This window comes from Antrostomus carolinensis, unplaced genomic scaffold (genome assembly GCF_000700745.2).
Source record: "Antrostomus carolinensis isolate BGI_N321 unplaced genomic scaffold, ASM70074v2 scaffold3168, whole genome shotgun sequence".
Lineage (NCBI taxonomy): Eukaryota > Metazoa > Chordata > Aves > Caprimulgiformes > Caprimulgidae > Antrostomus > Antrostomus carolinensis.
Genome location: NW_010330704.1, coordinates 16,916 through 39,726, shown reverse-complemented (window position 1 = coordinate 39,726; position 22,811 = coordinate 16,916). Strand labels below are relative to the sequence as shown.

At 36.0% G+C, this 22,811-nt stretch overlaps 2 protein-coding genes across 3 annotated transcripts in view; one reads left to right on the top strand and one right to left on the bottom strand.

Annotated features, from left to right (window-relative positions):
• Window positions 1-1,834, top strand: part of SIRAL2 (SIR2 antiphage like 2) — a 9,892-nt gene extending 8,058 nt beyond the window's left edge. The window contains exons 6-7 of one of the 2 annotated variants that reach the window (XM_010172973.2): window positions 176-208; window positions 1,630-1,834. In XM_010172973.2, coding sequence (XP_010171275.1) covers window positions 176-208; window positions 1,630-1,730 — 134 coding nt within the window. In that variant the 3' untranslated portion in view covers window positions 1,731-1,834. The remainder of the gene's footprint in view (window positions 1-175; window positions 209-1,629) is intronic. The other variant, XM_029086210.1, reaches the window with a different exon arrangement.
• A 3,821-nt stretch (window positions 1,835-5,655) lies between these two features.
• SMC1B (structural maintenance of chromosomes 1B) overlaps window positions 5,656-22,811 on the bottom strand; it is a gene marked incomplete at its 5' end in the record, with an annotated part of 34,064 nt that continues 16,908 nt past the window's right edge. The window contains 14 exons of the mRNA XM_010172972.1: window positions 5,656-5,849; window positions 6,124-6,234; window positions 7,830-7,899; window positions 8,137-8,288; window positions 10,812-10,966; window positions 11,728-11,884; window positions 12,786-12,884; window positions 14,307-14,460; window positions 15,722-15,867; window positions 17,311-17,452; window positions 19,158-19,261; window positions 20,436-20,552; window positions 21,047-21,184; window positions 21,795-21,941. Of these exons, the coding sequence (XP_010171274.1) occupies window positions 5,739-5,849; window positions 6,124-6,234; window positions 7,830-7,899; window positions 8,137-8,288; window positions 10,812-10,966; window positions 11,728-11,884; window positions 12,786-12,884; window positions 14,307-14,460; window positions 15,722-15,867; window positions 17,311-17,452; window positions 19,158-19,261; window positions 20,436-20,552; window positions 21,047-21,184; window positions 21,795-21,941 (1,803 nt within the window). The remainder of the gene's footprint in view (window positions 5,850-6,123; window positions 6,235-7,829; window positions 7,900-8,136; window positions 8,289-10,811; window positions 10,967-11,727; window positions 11,885-12,785; window positions 12,885-14,306; window positions 14,461-15,721; window positions 15,868-17,310; window positions 17,453-19,157; window positions 19,262-20,435; window positions 20,553-21,046; window positions 21,185-21,794; window positions 21,942-22,811) is intronic.

Genomic DNA, 22,811 nt, shown 5'->3' with positions numbered 1-22,811 from the left:
GAAGGTGTCCCTGCTCATGGCAGGGGGGTTGGAACTAGATGATGTTTAAAAGATCTTTTCTGACCCAAACCATTCTGATTCTAAAAACAATCTTGCTGTTTTGGGATGTTGCATAGAAGTATAAAAACTTTTTGGATGCTAACTTGTGCTGCTGCTGTCTCTTACACTTCTCTAGATGCTGATCGAGTGGACAGCACAACACTGTTGGGTAAGTAATATTCTTACTTTCATAGATAGTTCCATAATCTATCAGAGAGATAAAAATCTCTTATTTACAATTAAATCATCATTGTGCAGTGCTCTGATTTAGCTCTGACAGTCTGCTTAACAGATTCTCTTTTTACCCTCTTAATTTCTTTATGCATATTAGCGGATAACTGCTGGCTTTCAGATGTCAGTAGAATGACAAACGATAGACTGGAACAGCTCCAGATAATGTAGATAAAAAATTATGCTGATCAGAGTATTCTAAGATAATATTAACATCCATGAGGTTTTGGCTTCAATTTCAAAAAATACATTTGGCTATTTTGAATGCCTTCCTTAAGAAGGTTTAGAAGAGTGAGTCTTAAGCTTAAGCAAGTAGTACTGAAGGTGAATTTTTGGCTAAGCTTTGTTCAGGTGTTTTTGTGATACTTCGGTGAATAAGCAGAGCAATAATACGTTCCAATTTATGGTATAAAATAGCAAAACTTCCCTTTGAAACAACACTTCAACTTAAAGATTACACTTCTAAGATACTTGTGCTGCTGCTGCAAATAGTATCAAAATTGTATAAAAGTATAATTTCATTATTGCATGTAAGGGTCTTTGGCTTTGCAGATTTAGAAAAACCAAACCAAACACATTTTCACAATCAAAAAGTATCTGTGGTCCAAGATACTTGTGGGCAGGTGTAAAGTGAGAGCTTGCTTTTGTAATTCCAAAGAGATTTTAAGTTTATCTGTCTTTCAGATGAGTTCGTAAATCCCTTTTTCAGTAAAGTACGATTAGTGGAGAAAACATAAATTTGAGGGCAATTTATTCCAGTTCCACTTAATGTAAAGCTCCTTTACCAACTTATTTACACCCTCCTTACAAGTAATTTTACCATTCATTTACTTGTATTTTGGAATACATAGCAATTTTTTTAAAAAGAAAATTATTCTTTAACACACATTTGTATAATACCACACACACACACACAAAAAAAATCTCTCTAGAGTTTTAAGTGATGGATGTCCTAATTTTGAAGGCATTTCACTTCCATTCATTTCTACTGTCCAGCTATGCTGTTTATACTTTCACCAGTAGCTCATGCCAAGAATTTTGTTCCTCTGAATAAAGGATCCAAACTTTTTAAAGAAGCTTCTCACCTGTGAACTCCACAGGCATTATCACACAAAATCAATACTTATTTTCATCAAAAGGCAGGTGTATAATTAGCTACTTCCTGTTTTGTATGTTAATATCAGGGCTCAGTGTTGGCAAAGAGCTCAAGATCACTGAACTGGTGCAGACTTTGAGTAGGGTTAGTGTTATAATTCAGAATCCAAATACAAGAACCTCAATGGGCCACAATTGTGTTTATCTTAATACAAACCACATGTATGTAGCAATATAAAAATATTTTTTCCACCCCCTCTACAGGAACTTCATGCGTGGACTGTGCTAAAAGGAAGTTAGGAGAAAATGGCACTGACTCTCCTAAGAGAATCAAGCAATCAGATAATGGTATACCCACTATTTAATTAACCCCCAAACCCAGAAGCTTTTTAACAGTAAGTGTTTTGCATCTGCTGCATGGAAAGTTTTGAGTATTTCCATGTTTTTAAGTGGAATAAAAATTGTGCATCTTCTAGAGCTGTAAATGTGTAATGTATGTAAAGCTTGAGAGTCATACTGGTCATTCTTCAGGCACTTCCATACTACTAAAACTGTATCTGCAAGGTCACTGAGAAGCAGGTGCAAGTTTTCTCTGCCTATGCTTCAAGCCAGTTGGACCAAGCTCTTACCAAGATGAAGCCACAATAGAGGTGATGTTTGAATCTGTCTGAAATAATTTTTGGCATACCTGTGACTATCTGCTAGTTGCCTTTAAAATGAAGGGGTTTTTAATTATTTTCTCATCAGCTGAACTGCAGTTAGCTGCTGGAGGTTGAACTCCCCAGGGGTCTGTCAGCAAAGGCTGCTTGCAAGCCTCACATTCAGATTCCTGAGCTGTTAGGAAGAGGAACCGTTGTTTCACATTTACAGAACCCGCATCATGATAACCTGCCTCTTTCACACTTTTAGCATGAGTATTTGTTTTCATTTGTCGCTCTGTTAAGGTGTGAGATCACATGGGGAGAAAAGGATGTAGTAATAATAATAATGATATATCAACAAGGACATACCATATGTACATGGGGGCTTACTGACCTATTTGCAGTGTATTTCTATGGAAATATTTTAGCAGTTTAAATCATAGAGTATGCAGTCTCAGTCTTAATGCAGCAGAACTAAAACCAGTTGGTAGCTAATTATGTATTTGTAGACAATTTCTAGCATTTAAGTTTGACTTCAGTTGAACTACTCAAATGATTAAGGTTAGGCACTGCATTAACTGTTTTTTTTTCTTAGGTGCTGTTACTTTACCTATCACTGAATTGTGTCACCACTAAACTGACATAATTACCAGTCCAGTCACTAACACTGATAATCTTTTGAAATTTTCCAGTCAGCTGTCTCTCACCAAAATGTCTGCAGGAGAGCATGTTCAGGACTGTTCTTTGTTCTGATACCAGCACGTTCAGTCTTGGAGGGCTGCTTCTGTCAGGCTTCCTCTAGATTTGATCTGTTACACCTTCTGACATCACATCACACTATAATGAGGTTACAGGGAGCAGAAGTGATGGGTCTGTCAGATGACTGTCAACTCTTTACTCCCATGTCACAAAAACTATTTCTGCTTGTTCTCTAGTACGTATGTGTGCCAAATGAAAAGCTTAGAAGTGAGGTGTGTGCTTCTTTCTAGGCGAATAACTACTGAGATGGGTGGAGTTTCTGTGGTGTAGAAGTCTTTTTCCCTGTTCTGAAGTAGGTAAAGATTTGAAGATATTTGCCTAGAAAAGCAATCTTAATATATGCACACTGACTCACTCTTCTACCGCTGAACACCCAGTTGTCTTTAATGATGTACAGTCTAGAAGATATACTTGGGTTTTAGTATGCAATATAATTGCTAAGGACCTCAAGTATCAGTTCTTAAGGTTTTAGCTGTGTTTTTTAAAAGATAAAAATAAGAAGAAAACCAGCCTGAATCTAGACCATACTCATCCTCTCCCTGTGAGAGACTATTTATGCATACGTCACTTCTGAGAATTATGTCTTCTAGCATCATGTATAGCATTATCTGTAAGACTCTAACCTCTAAAATTTCCTTCTCTAGTCAGCATGAATTGGCTGTTTTGAAAAAGGGACTAGTCATGCTATTTTGGATGCTGATAGATCAGCTTAAAACACTTAAGCTGTTGCTTCAAGCTGCAGCAAAATTAATCAAATGAGCTGAGCTATTTATGACCCTGATTACTGCAATTATTTAAGCCCAACCCTAAAAGTCATATAACTCCTTATCTTGTGCCTGAAGTCAGATCCACATGAGGACACTGCATCCCCTTCCTTTGGTAAGGATCAGCTTACACCTAGCATTGGTGATTCTTCTGTTTTGTAGACACCACTGAACTGCAACTTGTACAACAGCCTCCCTTGACTCAAGTGCCATTTATTTGTATCCTGAAAAGCAGATGAGTAATTAAGGAGTTATTTTAATTCCTGACATACACAGTAAGAAGGTAGAAAACACCAGTTTTGGTTTTGGTTCATACCCCCCCACCCCACAATCAAGGAATATATTATAGTCATCTTAAGGGAAAGGACTGCCTTGCAGCTTTTAAATACAGTCAAAAGGGACAGAATCTGATACTTGTCTGTTCCATCTGTTAAGTGAAAGAGTAATTTGTTTAAGATCCTGTTCAAATTACTACCCAAGTACCATGAATGAACTAACCATACAGACTGTCATGTTAAATGAAGTTTGCCAATTCTACCACCGCTCTTTTTCTATGTTGTGTTTTGTTTTGTTTTTTAATGGGAGGAAGATAGTTACTGGAAAAAAAAACAAAAACCAAAACCCACCCCAAAACTTGTTGACAATTTATCCTGTTTTCAAGCTGTGTAATGAAGTTGACAGCACCTCTCTGATTATGGCATATATTCTTTTAATATTTAAAGCCAAAAGGACCATTACTGCATAGTAGCTAAAACATGTAGCTTTCACCATTCTTCAGACTGTTCAGTTCTTTTTACTGTATTTTTCTATTTCAACCAACTGTTCCTAGCAAATGGTTAAAAAAACCCACAAACCAAAGCAAAACTTGTGTTTGCAATAGACAGACTGATGGGGGACAGATATCTTTGAAAATCACTAGAAGCTGCTCTCTATTCATCTTCTACACCACTGTAAGTACTTCCGTGCCTGCCAGTGGATTTGGAATTAAGGGACTGATGCTAACTCATGACTTACACTGAGAGTAAATAATTTTATTTAATAAAGTGTGGCAACAACATAAGTATTTGATAAACATCTGTCTGTGGTGTAAGTAGACACATTTATGATATTGAAGTGTTCCCACAGGAACACATTACCTACTGCGCATGTGTCATTCCCTCCTTATGCAGTAACCCCACATCCAGACATGGTCAGTTGTGTGCAACAAGCACAGTATTTGCAACACATTACAAGGCAGGTATGTGTAAGAAGCAAGGTGGACAAAAGGAAACTACAACACGACCATAAGAAGATAACATTATTATGAACAACCGTAAACCAAATAAAGCTCTTCAACATACACCAATGTGAAGCGTAAGCCAAATGAAGTGATTCAAGCTCTCTCAGAGTTCTGTAACCAACTTCATTAACTTTGCTTCTTAGATCTAGCATGGCCATCAAAATAAACTGAACTTTACTAGGCCAGCTATGTAATAACAATCATAACTGCAAACCAGTATATTTTTTTCTAAGGCTGCTTCCTGTAAGGCATCTGACTTGCACCTGTTTTATTCTTTCCACTTTTGTGTGGGGTAGAATACCTCAAAGGTGAAATTTTTCCAGGTTACATCATGCCTTTAGCTATATAACATGAGCTTTTGTAAAGTTAACTGGTATTTTCATCAGGCTGCAGTGGAAGACTGAAATCTTACGGGCATCAAGTAAGACAACAGGCAGATTCCAATACCTTGTTTTAAAAAATAGGAAATAATCTATCTGAAGGCAAAGAGATGCAGCTGCAACACAAAAGAGAAAGATTGTGAAGGTCTTGACCAGTAGTAGTGTGCATCTAAACAGCACACTGGAGATAATGGCTGAACACATAACTTCTAATAAGAAAAGCAAGGGGCTTATTCTTCTTAATAGTGTGCTTATGTGAACCTGGAATCCTTCATCTTAAGGCAAACTGCCCCGAAAAAGATATTTAAAGAGAAAGCTTTGCATACCAGAAGGTACACACTTCAGTAACAACCTCTGGCTATCTCCTACTTGTTAACAAAACTGGATCCATGAATAAATTACTTCCTTTAGTATTTTAGAAAACAGCTTAGTTTAAAAGGTAAACGTTTCTCTGTCAACTTCTAATAGCCACATTCAAACTCAGATGTGTAACAGTCAGCTGTGAACACAGTTCTTGCTCTTGTCACCTGGCCCTGAAATCATCCGTGCTTTATTCTGAAACAGAACTGCGTTTGCTCTGCTCTGTTCTTTCCTGCTCATCAGCGTCTGGATACTCGGTGAGATCCAAAGTCAGTACTCGACTGAACATGAAGTCATCATGCTGAGAAAAGGAAGGACCATACAATTTAAAACATTTCTGCTATTTGAAATATCATTTCATAAATGACTACGAGATAACAATAATGAGCTTGAGTTACCAAAATGATCTCTTCATTGAGCCAGTACCTGCACTTATTTCTAAACACAAAGTAGTTCAAATCCAGCAACACAATCATGTACGTGATTCACTGTAGTAACACTTCAGGTGTAAACTGGGCCTTCAACAAAAACCAGCATGTATTATTTAACAAAATTTGTTAGTAATTAATTGTTACCTCTGGACACACTCCAATCAATGCGTCTGCTTTGGAATAAAACTCTTCCTTTAGAGAAATAACTATCATCTGAACCTGTTCATGTGCCTGTTCTCTAATGAAACTTGATACCTTTGGAAAGAAGCCAAATATTTAAGTAAGTTAGTACTAGGAAGACATAAAACCGTGCTTTAAGTGGGGAATGATGAGAAAGAACTGAACAATGTTAGCTGCAGACTTCAGTAATTCAGTTATGAAATAAGCAGGATAAGAAGAAAAATGAAAAGAGCCTTTTGCCAGATACTTTGCATATTCTTAAGAATCCCTCAGATTGGATTTGCTGCTTTTTGAAGATGCTTAAGGAAATAATAATTCACTCCAATGAATAAAGTTATAGAAAAAGGGTAGTGGCAATGAAAAATTACTTTACTTTAACTACAAAGGAAGGTAGAAAATCCTGAATAAAGAAAAATAAAGTGAAAAGGTTGTTACTGGCTGTATACTGTAATCTTAAATACAAGTTAGTTTGCTGCAGACAGCAACTTTTTTTTTTTTCAATGACCTGCAAAATAAAGGTATAAATATTAAGTTATAAATCGGTGACTGAATAAGGCAGTATCCAATATAAATTAAATGCTGAATAAAGGAAGCCCAGTACATTTTTAGTAAGACTTTTGTCTGCAGAGTTTCTAATCACATCTACATGTGACAGAAGTCATTTTTTAAAATATAAGAACTGCCTTTAGTGAGTTACATAATTGACATCAATTTCACAGTATAATTACAAGTAAATTATTGAAGATCTGCTTTAGTAAATCCTTAAACTGAAAGAACAGAAAGAAAAATACTTCTTTCTAAGCATAAAACCTGGATACCAGTGAGTACTAGCACCATATAATTTTCCATGTATCATTTTTGCTCACTTGCAATATTTAATTCCTCTCTCTGAAGGTTCTGGTGCTTTCCAGTAACAACTGCATCTTACCAATAAGGAAAGAGATATGAAAGACTCTGGGAGCAGGGAAACATTAAGTGAATTCTACTTGCAGATGACTGTGATTTTGCTTTTGTTCATTCTGCAATTTAAGATACTTTTCACACATGCTTAAAGAATAATCTAATTCTCCTTTTATAACAATACCTAGACAGATGTTGAAGCCCAATTAAAGGAATTTTCTAGGAAACCACTATTTTGTCACCCTCTTCCTGTATTATATGGGCAGCTGCTCTCCAAGCGTATTATACACCACAGCCTGTATCACAGGTTGCCTGCTTCATGTTCCTTATGTGAAAAGAACAGCCCTGTTAGTAATCCTGCCCCACACCTCCACGCTGCATCTCGTTACGGGAGCAGCAGGCAGGAAAAGGGCAGTAGAAGGGCAGGAAGCCAAAAGGGATATTCTGGACAGGGGCTACGCAGGCGGCATGCCCCAGCCTTAGGGGAGGTGGGCACCTCTAGCCATGAAGGCTACAAAACGGGCAGAAGCCCAACTCAACTTAGAGCAGGAAGCTCAGCGTAACTTCCCAGTCACATCAGATGGGCCCCAAGGACTCAACTAAAGGCTTAATTTAGACTACTAAGGCAATTTCAGGGTTAACCCTAATGTGTAATATAATCCAAATTTAACAGGATTAAATTCTCAACCTATAATGAGAAGTAGCCATCGTTCTACAAAAGATATAATTATACTGTCAATAAAAGGATAAGGTGAAAGGGACCAACTTACCTTATCAATGTTTGTGTTATCCAGGGCAGCATCTATCTCATCCAAAATAAAAAAAGGTGCTGGCCGAAAACTGTAGAAGACAAGACAATATTTTCCATTTAGACAAAAAAAATTTTAATAAACATTCTAATTAAAGATCCACTTACTGTATCATAAAATTTTGATAAGAAGTAATGACAGGTAAATAAGGACTTTAGTAATGTCTGAGTACTCTTATTAGCAGATTTTTTAATGTTTTTAAGTGTAACACTATCTTCCCGCCACTTGAACTCAACCACATACTTGGATAATACCACATTTTTTTTACCTGTGTATAGCAAACACAAGAGCCAGAGCTGCCACAGATTTTTCACCTCCTGACAAACTGTCCATTGGCATAAAGCGTTTTCCCGGAGCCACGCAGTTAAAGCCGATGCCTTCCAGATAAGGCTCCTCAGGATTTTCAGGACTAAGGAATGCCTGTTAACACACGTTTCATTATTAATAGTGACACTTACAAAATTATCAAGATGGCTATTTTTAAGGTTTAAATATTGACTGAGCTAGTGATGAAACTGGTAAGTTATACCTGTTCATCTATACCGAAGAGCAGCACGATAAAATTTCCCAGTGGATACTGTTAACAAGCCATGAGCTAGGCAGCTAATTAACATGACCACTCTGGAAATAGCTCCACATATTTGGTATTTACAAACTTTCAACTACTAAATAAACTTGGTTGGTTTTATCACTTCTGTGTAATTGCTTTTATTTTTTTAATTATTAAAATTTTAGACTTCAAAAACATTTTTCTTTTTTGTTTGGAAGTAAATATACTTCCAAAATTACACTTTTTTTGTGAGAGGTTAATTTTAAAAAATCTAGCTTTGAGCTGGAGAAGGATTTTAATATAGGTAGGTTTTCTCTATACTTTATATCCTGGTTCCCAGGTCCAAAAGTTAAAAGCATTATTTTAAAGGAATGGCCATTTTACCAAACCATTAAAAATTATGGTGGATAAGCTAATTGCTACATGGTTTATTCTTCCCATTAAATAGAATAAACAATAAAATAATACAATCTCTTCTCTGCACAAGTGAATACATATAAAAGAAAAATTTCCATAGTTGACTGTCATTGAAATTGCTCCTGTCAGATTACAGATACAGTGGGAGAAAAACAAAACAAACCAAACCACTGCATGTACTTTGATTTAAAAGAATTTCTGTGGTAAACAGTCCTAGAATTAAGATACAGTGCTTGCAGTATCTTTGTTTTCCTGGAGGTATGCATATTTTCTCATTCTTCTCTGCTGAGAGAATGCCTGTCATTGTTATTAAAATGTTCTTCAGGCTGTAAATATGTCAAGTATCTTGCAATGCAACTCCCAGTTCTATGCCACTGCATACATCTACGCAAGAGGAAGTTTTCAGATGTACAGACACTGTTAGCAAAAATAATTTTGTAGCTTACTGAGGTACATATATTCCTTGCTTATCAACATATGAAAGGAACAACATTTCCCTCTCCCCAGAAGAATGGAAGAGAACTGGTAGTGAATCCAGCAGTGAATCTGTGTATGTACAATTTCTTAGGCAGCCGTTTCTTTTAAAGTACTTCAACACACAATGTGTTGATGAAATACATCTTATTGAGCAATATATTCAGTACATGAATGTTCTGAGTCCAGAACCCCTGGAAGTTACACTAACTCAATCTAGCAAACCTTCTCTTTTTTGGAGTGAATAGTAAAACATTATTAATAAATGTTATTAATAATATTAAGAAATATTAATTTAAGAAATGTTCATGTTAAAAATCGTTAAGGTTGCTTAAAAAACATCTGTTCAGGCTGCAACCTAGGCCACCTTCTCTGATGGCAAAACTCAGAGCTAACTCTTTCCTTAGCTAACCAGAGCAAATGGCCACAGACAGAGGAATAATTTATTTTCCAGTGCAATTAGACCAACTTCCTTCAGCTACTATGTTAGTATCTAGTAGGTATTTTTAGTTTCCCAGCTAATCGCAGGATAATCTCTTGGCCAGGTTACCACTATGGCTCAAATCAAGGCACAGCATCACAGACCTCAGAAAGCAAGCACCCAACTACTTATTTTTGGCAATATATCTGGAAAATACTGGTTGTTTCCGAGTGATTAAAAGTCAAGACCTGCCTGATGTTTAGCCTAGGGGAGAAGGTATGTGCCCAGTAATAATGAAGGAACAAATACTTTATTATCCTGTCCAACCTAGATGCAGAAAGGTTATATTTAAAGATATTTAAGGTGTTCACTGAATACCTGACTCTGAGGGAAAACACAAAATCTGAAGTTTAGGACAGAGAAGAGTTCAAGCCTGAGCCTTATAAATATTCAACCATCTACAGAAGTCGATGTAACCAAATCATTTGGGAGCTTCCTTTTTACTTCTGGCATTAATACTGGAACACTAGCAAAGACTTACACAATTGTGACAATTTTTCTACAGGTTTCTTAAAAGTTGCCAACATATTAAGTTCATCTTTTTAAATAGTTATTTAAGTGGGGCATAAGAAGCTTTGAAACCTCATACAAAACACTAACACTGAAACAGTGATTTATGATTTTTAATTTTATCTATAGTAACGATTATGTTTTTAATTACTTATTATTGCTATCACTAGATCTGTAAACCAGTGTTATTTTTAAATGAAGTACTTGAGTATATTTCACATTTGTGTCATGATAATCTACAAGTCTGCTAAATACAGAGTAAAACTAAACCAAACTGAGCAGTCCTCAATTTTGTTAACACTTTAGATCACAATTCTCTGTCTAATATCAAGCACATTTTGACATATTACCTATTCTTCCTCTGACTCTGAAAATCTTTATTACTTGTGTAATTTTCTTCTTCAGGACTGAAACTGTCTTTGGAAACTAAAAGTATTACAAAGTTCTTTTATTCTAGACAACAAAGCATCAAATAGGCCTTTTCAACCAAGTACCCAAGAACATGACACACCTGAGCACTACTGTTTCTGCAAAGTTTCTTGTAGATCTGATCAATAGCTATGGAGGCATGCTCAAAGCACCGGCTAAAAAGCTCGTATCTCCTTTTTTTCACCTGTTCAAATTCTTGCTTGCATGTTCTGGCCTCCTTTCTGCTGATCTCAAAAGCTATGGAAAAAAATTACTGAAATCACTCCATAATAAGCCTCTAAGCAAATACACAGAACAAATACATATAGTGTACCATAACAAGCATCAAGGAAAATATTTATTGCAGAAAAAGGTTCCAGTGCACATACAAGGAGCATACCAATATTAGGAGTTTCCTTCCAGATTCCAAATGGAGTCCCCAAGAACTGAAAATCTGGGATGTATTTAATCTGCTCTGTGCCACACTTGTCTGGAACAATGAGCAAAATTCTTCTCCTATTTCCTTTTGTAAGCTCGGCAGCCTTAAGCAGCACCAGCATTTACCTGTTACGGCTTCAGAACTCCTTGGTTTTCTTAGTATGTTAACGTCTGCAATGCTCTCCAAGGCTACCAGTAACTTTGCAATAATGCTCATGTCTGAGTTCTGGACAACATATTTATGTTCCTTCAATTATTTAAGAAAAATGTAAAGAATTTTAATTTTAAAGTAAGTAATTTTTAGAAAATAAGTAAAAATACTGTATGATGTCATTTGGCCAACAAAGTATCTTTCCAATCATTCAAACTGTATTTCAATAAACTGCTGCAGAGTAAAGTACATGTTAATAAATTGCTTACATTTAATTAAAAAGACAACTGAGGACAAACACTTGAGCACAAAAACTACCTTAATATCTGAAAGAAGCAAAGCCAGCAAGACCAACCCCAGAAAGAAGAATTCCAATTAGGGTGAAAAATCTCACAGTCACAAGAGATTAATATGAAAGACTTGGTGATACCGTCTAATGATTCTTGGAACTTGCCCCGAGCTATCTGTAATTTCTCTCCTGCTCTCAGGTTTGGAGCAGCTGTCTTCATTAAAGTATTCTCTTTAGATTTTATTTCCTGCTGCATGTGTTTTAATTGATCCTCTATATCTTTTTCAGACTCTAGGTCCTAAAGAAAAAATTAAAAAAAAGTAGAGCAGTAAGATTTGCTTTTAGGACAAGACATTTCAATGTATGTGGCAAGCACTCATGGTTTCTGGAAGAAGTACCCAACTCATCTAATAGCTCTAACTGGTGGAAACAGAACAAAACAAAAAATACCACCCAGAGTCTTAGTTCTCAGAATAAATTTACTAGTTTGTAAGCACTGTTCCATAAGACCTTTAAAAACAGACAAACTCCCTTCAGCATTGAAGTCTAGGTTAAAATACAACACAGGAGGAGGATTCACTGACTTCACTACTTCATTTCTTAAGAAAACCTTTGAAGACAGGGTCTCGATGAGTTCTTTGAGACAAGTTCCAGGGATGACAGATTCGTCCTTTGCTCTGCACCTAGCCTCTGACATTTAATTATTTTCCTTATGATTAAAAAGAAAGAAAAAATTACAAAAACTGCTGAGAAAACATGATGTAATGGAGAATTACAGAAAGGAGTATACCAAGTCTCAGTTTCTGAAACTACTACAGAGAGAAGGTGGTACAACCCCTCTGGCAGCCAATCACTGGATTCTAGAGCTCTGAGTCATAACCTGTAGTTAAAAGGGCAGAAGGTAAAGGAGAAAGGAAAAAATCAGAGTTACATTTACTGTTTCTCCATTCTCTTTCTGTGGTCTAAGTAAGCTTTAAATTAAATTTAGTTATATAGGAAATTGACCTATCCACAAATCCCATACATTAGTTCTAGCTATGACTGCAAAACCAAAACACACATAGACACTTAAGCTTAACAGTGTTTTTAGTAAGGTTCACTTAAAGACTAGCATGAAGAATAAAGAATTTCAACAAACAAAATATTTTAAATAAATATAAAAAAAATTGTTCTCTAATAATTCCAAACAAAAAGATTACCTTCAGGTCATCTGCTAGACTGCTGTAGTCTATCTGAATTGCTTCTTCCTTTTCATAGATACTTGATGTAGTCTGAGTGCCTTCTGTTTCAGTTCCTAGCTATAAATATGAAGGACATTCCAGTTCAGAAATATGACATCATTAACTTTTAAGCTGTTAAAACAATACATTAAAAGGATATAAAATAAGGAAACAGTGGAAACATGGTACAAGGTAAACACATTCCATTGCTCCTCCCTTAGACAAAATGGAACTAACAGTTAGTTAAGATCCTATGAGTCTAATTAAAAAAAAGCACCTTTTCTACAAAAATGAAAAAACATGCTAATTTCACTTTGAAGCTAAGAAAGCAGCCGTAATTTATCTGTAATATATTTAGAACCATGTGCATACTGTAAATCTCCTGACTGGAAAGGATTTATGTTCCAATGATAATTCATTCCCCTTTCAGGCAAAGGCTCTGGAGTAAGTCGAGGTGGTGCTTCCATTCAGTTGGCCTCAAAAGAGAGGAGTAGCTTCAGTTCTGTATGACTTAAGCAGCCTACCTTCTTGACATTGTAAGCCTGGATTTCAAACAGCTACTTTCCCTTGAATGAAACATGTATTGCATGTTGTTATCAGTCCCTTTCCTACCATGATTCTTAGACTCAAATCTTAATTGGTCTTCTCAGTGGTATTAATTAGGAATCAAAGTTGCTATTCTTACTGCCCACCTCCTTGGTTTCATCTCTTCCGTATTCATAAAGAGTGAGAGCCGAGCTGCCGATGTACTCTTGATGATTAGCAGCTCATGTCCTTTCCCTTGCAAGACTGCCTACCTCACTGCCTTCTGAGCCACTCATTCCTACCTGCCCCTCCAACAACAGTACATTTCTAAGGAATGGCTCAACAAGACGCCTTCCAAATTCATGGACTTGTTACAAGTCCTTCAAAACTCATAGCTCTATTATTTTATTAATAGTGGAGAATGTTTAATTTCTCCTCACAAAAGATATGCTGGAAAAAAAAAGGAAGACAGAAAAATAATAAGGGTCAATCCTCTGATAGCAGGAGCATTTCTATTTTAGCATATCCCAGATTTCTGTGAGTATCTACATCTACTGAATACAAAAAGATTGTTTTAGACAGCATTTATATTATGGATGATTAACCAAATGTTATCTCAACCCATGTACACGCCATATTTATTTACAGTTCTGAATTGACCCCTGTGTGTCCTCTTACATATGTATCTAGAATACTCCTCCATACCAATTTTCTTGTACCACAGTGATTTTACATATTTCTCAGAAATACATTTCAAGAACAAGCAAAAATCCTTGGAAACAACATTTCTGTCTACACAAATAATCAAAAATCCTTCTCTTGCATGGATGAGGCCTGGTCACATGAAAACAATCTATTTCTTTAACCGTTACTATGTAAGACAAACAGTCCTGTAAGGAAAAAATAAGTACTTTAAATTCAAGACTGAATAATTGCTCCTCTGTGATGTTTATCTTCTGTAAACATTTTAAGTACCTCTACTTCACTGATGTCATCCAGTGATCCAGACAGGAGCTTTATTTTCAAGTCCTGCACCTTGCATTCAAGAAGCATATTATGTCGTCTTAATCTTTTCTCTTCCAGGGAGGTTTCTATAGCTGTACCTTCCTTTTGTAATTTTGTAGCTTCCCTACATACACAAAAGGCACAAAACTATTAAAGACCAGCAGCATCACTGCCGATAACACCCAGAGCCATACAGCATGAAAAACAGTTACCAAGCGTGAAAAGAGCTTTTTCCTTTATAACTCCCATGAAACATAAAGGAAAATGGTACTTAACTTCTTCCATCCCCTTCATTTTCCCAAACTACTCAAGACGGAGCTGGGAACCACACACTATTCTAGCACAAAAGCTAACACTCTGCTATTTTTATTAACTCTTAACTCTATTGCAAGGGAAATGCTAGTAGCATGGACAGGCTTTAAATATATTTATTGCAAGTTCTCACTATAGCATGTTCAAATATCCACCTTTCCGAACTACAGGTAAACTCTGTTCTGTTCAGCTCTGCTGAACATGTATGGAGATCTGATCCTTTTAAAAATTTAATAGAGTATCTTTGATCATTACTCTACTTGAAATACACCTGGATTCTTTGCAACAAATTCCTTTGATAGCATCAAGTTGCTAAATAAGGCAGAGGCGTAACAGTCTTATATTGTTAAAATTACACACTATAAAATGAATTACCAGGCATATAATTTATGAGTTCATATAAAATTCCACAAGTTTTATCTGCCATACTGTGCCAATATGTTGGGATTTTTAAACGTAAAGACTCCCCCCAATTAAGAGACATTAAACACATCACTAACAAGCATAAGAAAACTGAAGTATAAACTGTCCCCAAAGCAGCTGATTTAAAAGAACAGTAAGGACAAAATAGTGACCTAAAATTAGTATTAGTTTAAGGTATTCAGCACTTGAAAGGCCTGGAGAAAATGAGAACACTGAAATCAGAAAAAAAAAAAATTCTCGTTAATTAAACAACTGTACAACTGAAACAAAAATAGGAGACTACCAGCACACTTAATATGTCCCCCCGACCCCCCCATCAAGTTGTAAGCTAATACACATTTATCAGAAGTCTCTACATATTTATCAGAAATCACAACAAGACCTGACACTGGGTAGATAATCAGATAATGCTACTCTACATGGTTTATGGGATAGAGCTCATGAAATAATCTGGTTCACTTTACTTTTGGGAACCACATACTCAGTTCGAAACACTTCTTAACTAATGCATACTGTAAATGCAAATTAACGTGTCTCTATTGAATCTTTCACAAGAAAAAAGAACAAAAGAAATTAAAAAATCTGATCACTACAACTCTTCTAAATATTATCACATTAATCATTTTCCCAGGAGTACAATTAGTAATTACCTATTAAGAGTTAACAACGTCTTTCTGAACTCTTCAACTTCAGTTTGAGTTTTTATAACCTCAGATTTATGAGCACTTAATCTATCCTTAAGATGATGCTGCTCTTCCATAATTTCATTCACTTTTTTCAGAAACTTTTCCTCATCCTGCATAGAAATATTCACATTTTTAACCTTTCACCAAAAAGCTTGATACGGAACCTTTATGAAACATACAAAAAGAGTTAAAATTTAAATCTGTTACAATATATTAAAATGTGCTACAGCACAAAATCTGAAAGGCACTGGGAAAACAGCCTGTCTTACACATAGGAAGATCCAGTTGTTTTGTACACACAGGCACAGCCAGCTCCACATTTGTGACTGTAGCAGACTGAACTGTAAAGCCATCAAACAAGGCAGGGATCCCAGGGTGCCTACGATCTGTAGGCTACTCCCTTTTCCTCAGTTAGTCCCATAGCCCTGCAAGAAGGATCCCATCTGTTGTACCCTTATAACATATTTAGCAACACCTACGGTGACCTGAAATCCTTTAAAAAGCATTGTTCATTAAAAACAAATCTTGAGGTAATCCACAGAGAACAAAGAATCTGTGGAGGTAGTCTAAAAGAGTCTTCCTCTATATAACTCAAATCACTGCTAAATTGCTAGAAATGAGGCATTAGAATATAGGAAACCTAACACTATATGCTTGAAGACACGGTCCTTAAGAGATGAGTAGTTTGGCAACTTAATCAAGATTTACTGCTGTTGCAGTATCAGAACAACCTACCATTGGAATTTAATACACACAGTCCTTCTCCAGGTCAAAAATATCTGAATTTGCTCAAAGTCATGTATCAGAAGAATTACGCACGCCGGCATGAAGTCAGACATGGTTTCGTGCGTGACTGAGCGAAGGGTCTATTGTTTTTCCTCAGTATCAGAAATACGTGTTTTCTAATGTTAAAATATTGAGTTCAAATAATGCATGTGGGTTTTTTTGCCCACTTTGGGACAGTTTTAAATTTCACTTTTGTTTTTTATTCAAAGCACTATTACACATCTTTTCTCCTTCACTTTCCAGTGCACCATGAGCACAGTTTAACATGCAACATTAACTGAACAAAAAATTACTTATTAATAAAGAACACTATGAAGGAGGAATGCATGCATAGTACTTCAACTAAAACTCTAAATGAGTTTTCATACAATTATTTTAAGCCTACCAGTAGCTGTGAAGCACCTTAAAGATGGAAACCCCCAGAGCTGCTTACTATTACTCATAAAAATCTTCTAAAGCATCTCAGCCACGTTACTTGTTTTATCAGTAGTCATATGCTGCCTTTTCATATAAACTAAACACAATGTAACATTGTACATACAGTAATCCCAAATCCTATTTTTAGTAAGCTTATTTTTAATAAGTACCCTAAGTATAATAAGTTATTCCAAGGTTAAAATGACAACATGCAACTGCATTTTTTTAACAAAGTCAACAATTAATTGAGCCCTAGAAGAATTACTCAACAGAATCAACTACATTTATTCAAAATTGTAATTCAATGAATTCTTTCCTCTCAGCCCCCGATATTTTTTTTTTTTAGTTACCTTCTGTAGCCCAATAATTTCAGCTTCATCCTTCTGAATGGTCTCCCTCAACTTGCTGAGTGTGTTTGTTAATTTTTGTAGATGATCCCGATTATATTCCAGCTGAACATTTAGTCGTGTCTTCTGATTTTCAAACTCCAATCTAGTCAAAGTACAGTATTTCAAACCAACACTTAGAAGCAGGCCAGTAACTGTGATTTTAAGTTATTATAAGGTACATTTTAACTTGAACTACTTAGATAGCATTTTTATATCTTCTACTTGAACATAAAAATTTGCATACATTTGGATCGTTGATTCCACTACGCCACATCCTGTGGATATACTGGAAGTTACAAAAAATACAGTGGTAATAGTTCAAAAAAACCCCAATATAAAGATACAGTATGGCCACATTCAATATGGAAAGTAACACTAGAAGTTCAAGTATCTCACCATGAATGATATACTTGTAAATGATGCAGATATGAGCTGGGCAAAAGCTACACTGATGCTGAGTATTTATCAAATGCTGGTGTTCCCTGTTCAGCCTCCACAAGCCTTGTAGTCAGCTGGTATGTATGTTTACCTGAATATTATAAGGAACCTACCTCAGCTGGGAGATGGCAATGAAGAAGCATGAGACCAGAGTTTTTTAAGCCATATTCAGCCCTGCCTATCATCTCTTAATTGAGACCTGTATTTGTTTATGGGGCACCATGGCAGAAACTCCGCATGCTGTTGTGAGAAAGGACTAAAGTAAAACTAAGCAACTGTTTGCAGAAAGGTCTCCTCTCAGCTGTTACTGTCTGGCTCTGAGCTTTGAGCTTTCCAAATTATTTCCTACTAGTGCTGCATCTGCTATTAAGGCAAAAGGCTTGCCACAACACCAGCTCCAGGTTCTTTAGCCTGGGCAAGAGTGCATCAAAGCAGAGGCTTACAGGACTGATGATGGTAAGTTAGAGCACAAGCAAGGTCAAAACTGTATGTGGAGTGTAGCATACGGCCATGCAAAAAGCTCCTCTTTTCATTGTTCTATTACTAACTTCTTACATTTCACCAGACTTCAGTTCTTGCAAACATAAACAAATGATCAAATCACTTCAGCCAGCAGGTGCTTTAACTGCAACTGAACACACTGCACTACAACCTCAACTACAGCCCTAGCCAAAAACTTATGTTTGGACCAGTTTCTGAAAACCAGTCAGAGACTCTCTTAGCAGTGGAAGAGATAGCTGAAAAGAAAACAGAGTTCAGTGCTAGCTATTACAACAGGCATGTAGAAAAGGTGTATTTTCTATAAATGATGTAAGGAAATACATAAACTACCATCTGCCTGTAATCACCTGTTGTACAAGGTAACAGTTCATTTCAGCATTCTCATTCTTTAAGATCTAATTTTGTGGTCCTGTGACATGTGCTTGTTTGAGGGCAATACCAGTTGAGGCTGCCTGTGAGAAAATTAAGATCTTATCTTCCTTAATAGTATGTAGCTGTACCAAATCACTGCATCTTACATACAATTCTCCTTTAAGATTTTTGACACGAGTGAGCCTTCATCCTCAACTTGTGATAGAGCCATTTTTCAATGTGGATTTTAGAAAATTATTCTTTCCTTTATTTTTCTATACTAGTGCTACCAAAATAGAAAATTTTACCTTTCAAGTCTGTAGAAAAATGCCTCTGACTATAACTGTCCAATAAACCCAAACCATAGCAGTGTAACTGCTAACTAATCTTGGCAGTGATAATGCAACCTTTTACACTCCTGTAGGTTTTTGTGGTATTTCTTGTAATGGAGTTACTCATTTACCAGTGCTCCCAATCTAATACAAATAACTTTTTAACATTTCAATTACAAATACCACCTTCTCTTATCAATCTCTTGTTGTCTCACATGTTCTTGTTCATACACACGAATATTTTCTATACCAATTTCTTCACAGAATTCTCGGAAAACAGCATCTTCAGCCTGTGAATAGAGAAATGCAGAAAAAATGTTTATACTACCTTTGGCACTCACAGAAGTAAAACAGATAGAGAAAGGAATCTTTACACTATGCTGCTCTTTATCTACTTTTCTAATATATAGCGGTGTAACAGGTCATCCCCTACACATGACACTTGTAGAGTACAGAACAAAGCACTCTAGCAGTGCTGAGAACTTTTCTCAGCTCTGAAAAACTGATACAGACCTCTCTTCCTAATGCAATGAGCATGCCTGATCTATTCTGCTTGTGGGCTGCCAAAGTGGTGTATCTTCTTTTCTCCAAATGAGAAGATATTCATAGAGCATTTCCATGTAGACACTGCATGGGTCCTCCTACTACTGCAGTGAGAATGATTTTCAGAATAGTAACCCACACAGACACTGTCTACCTAGTGGGTGCACCAGTTACTGAGGGCTCTGCATACAGAGTTTAGTGTATGTATATGCTGTCACAGATCCACATCGGTCAGGAAAACTTCATGCCAAAAGAAAGTTACAGTCTAATCATGCAGTCACACTGCATAATTATCTCTCCTCAAAAAGGAAAGACCATGTAACTGCAGCTTCTTACAAAGAACTCGGATGTTAGTCTGAAAAGGAATACACTTCTTTATCAAATTTTACCCTCAGGCCATAAAAGAGCTAGAGAGTATTTTTCTGGGATTTGATCTACAGTGAAAGCTTGCACTGAGAGCTCTAAAGCTCTGAACTTAGATGGAATGCCCCTGCTCAATAATACAAAGAGGAAATCACATTGATTAGCAGAGCAGGAAAAGGTGGGGAAAAATCAACCCATCTTCTTCAAACTCAACAATTTTCTCCCATATCAAATGAAAATACAAGGTACATATTAAGCAAAGCTTCATCTAATATTTAAGGAGTAGATTGCTTTGGTTGGTTGGGTTTGTGTCTGACACATAAAAGTCAAAGAATTTTGATTTCAAGGAAACTGATTTGCAAAGCTCTGATACACCAGCACCCAAGTGCATTTCTGCTCATAGTTACCTTCGTAAGAAAGGCAGAGAAGTGGGAAGGTTACTGGCTTAACTTATAACCCTGGTCGATAAAGTAGTTTACGAAGTCAGCATGAAGAGAAAGAAGTTTCTGTAGTACAACAGCATAAGCTGTTATATATGCTGACGACAGAAGACATTACCTCATTAATTTTTTTCTGAAATTCTTCTATTTTTTCTTTCCTTTGTGCTACTCCTTCATTCAGCATATCATACTGAGACTCAATATTTACCAGTTCACTTTCCAGTTTAGATTTTTCCTAGATAAAAAGAAAGGAAAATATGGTAATTTTTCTTAATAGGATAGTAAACTTGTTAGAAATTAAGAGACAGTTCTGTTCCAGATTAACTGCATTTTTCTGATAAAAATAATTAAATATTTTCTTCTCAAATGCCACTTACCGTTATTGCTGATTTGCATGCAATGATTACAGTTTTAATAAGCATAAAAGCAAATTACCTAAATATAATTTAAATCGCATTTTGACTTAGACTTCTGAAGGTTTTTAACAGATAAACTAAACTTACTAGAAATTCAAATTGAAAACCTAAAATAGAAAAAGCCTTATATAAATTGCTTTGTAATCTTGTATTTATATTTTATTAATACCTCAGTCATTACTGCTGCATGTAAAACTTCAACTGATCAAAAAAAAACCTACTTAAGGAAGTAGCATTTACTTCACTGGTAGTTACAGCTTAGGTAAAAAAAAGTACAATTACACATGAAAATTATAAAGGCTTATTATTATACCGTGTAGAGATTAGCGATATGTTTCTTTTTAATGAGCTCTAATTCACTCTGTGAATATTTAAGTCGTGTCTGAATTCCGTGGCATTGAGCACGCAACTGCTTCAAGTCAGCCTCCTTACGTTTGATCTTCATTAAGTCCTAGAAAAATATTACAATGAGAGAAAAAGCATTTTAAACAGAAGGTGACTTTAATTTTTCAGATTAATGCACTACAAAAAGCTAGCCTCACTGACACAGGCCCCATTCAAGGGAAATGCTGATAGCATTGGTCAGACTCAATACTCATTTTGTAACAGATTTATTTCTCAGAAGAAAGCACGTGCTTGCAAATTCCTTAATTCCTACTCCATCCCTCCTCCAAAATAATTAGAAGTATGACAAATTGGTCTATACCGACAGGTTTTGGTCCATGTGAATATTTTAATGTTGACAGAATCTACCATTTTTTCACTAAAAGTCTTCAGGTACTTTGAACAAAAGCTCTTTTTCCTTGAAGGAACTTGTTATCAATGGTGTTGTTCTGGTTCTCCACCTCTGTGATATTTGAACCAACCCATCAGCTAAGCACAAATACCCATAGTTGATTATTATTAACTAGAAGAGGATAAACAGCTACTATGTCCTGTCTGCATCTTCTAGAAGTTTTGAAAATCACCTTTTCAGAAAATCATCTTCCCATAGCTGAATTTAATTAGACAAAACTTACTCCTTCATGCCTTTGCAATTAAGTGCTTTTTAAGAGACCTACCTTTAACTCACTAATCAAGCTATCTCTTCTTTCTTTCATTTTATTCATTTCTTTATCATCCCAACATCTAGCTTTAAATCTTAAATCACTCGATCCTCCAGAAATCACTCCAGATTTCAAAAATAAAGTTCCATCAAGAGCCACTGTCTGGTAGGAAAAAAACCAAAACACATAAATCTGAACACAAAGCAGGCAAAATGTCCCATGAACTAGTGCACCGAGATAGGGTAGTTAAACAAGTGACAACCACATTTTAGTCTGACTCCAATTTTTCTTCCTGCTCCAAGTCTGCTAAAATGAGATACATGAAGCCACAAAATAAGTTTGTCGTTTCTTGGCACTAGTCACATTTTGGTATTATTGCAGCTGATCAGACAAGCAAGTGAAGTTACATAAATTTCCTTGTATTTAGGAAATAAGGATAGGACATTTGTGTATACACTAGCAATTCAGAAGGTTATGTCTGGCTCAGTGGAGCAAACCAAGCAACGTGATAATGGAGTGAAGGAAAACAGCTTGCTTGTAAACAGAAACTGTACATTTTAGTAAAGGACATCGGTGTTTTTGTGACTTAACCTGACTCCAGGTAAGCACAATTTCACACTCACCTTCATCTTAAAGCTGTTTTAATCAAGATTTTTAAAGGTTTACTAAGTGCATAAAAGGGCTCTACAGACTGTGACAGCAACAGAGATATGGATAAGAAGAAAAAACTGCAGGAAGAGACAGAGAAGCTTCCAGTTCTCAAGCGAGACTACATCTACAACTAAGATTGTCAGCTATTTTAAAGAATTTTTGAAAGCACTTCTTCATAGAAAAGCTAGCAAGATAAAATTTGTATTTTTAAATCAGACAGTTTTAAGAATAGGATTATCCATCCTTCCTCCTCCTTTTCATGACAAGGACCATACCAAGAAACATTACCGGACACTAACTATCCTCTAATTTGCTTCTGTTTCCCCAGAAATCACTTAAAAATACTACCATACAGAGGAAAACCGAAGCATGTGAAATATC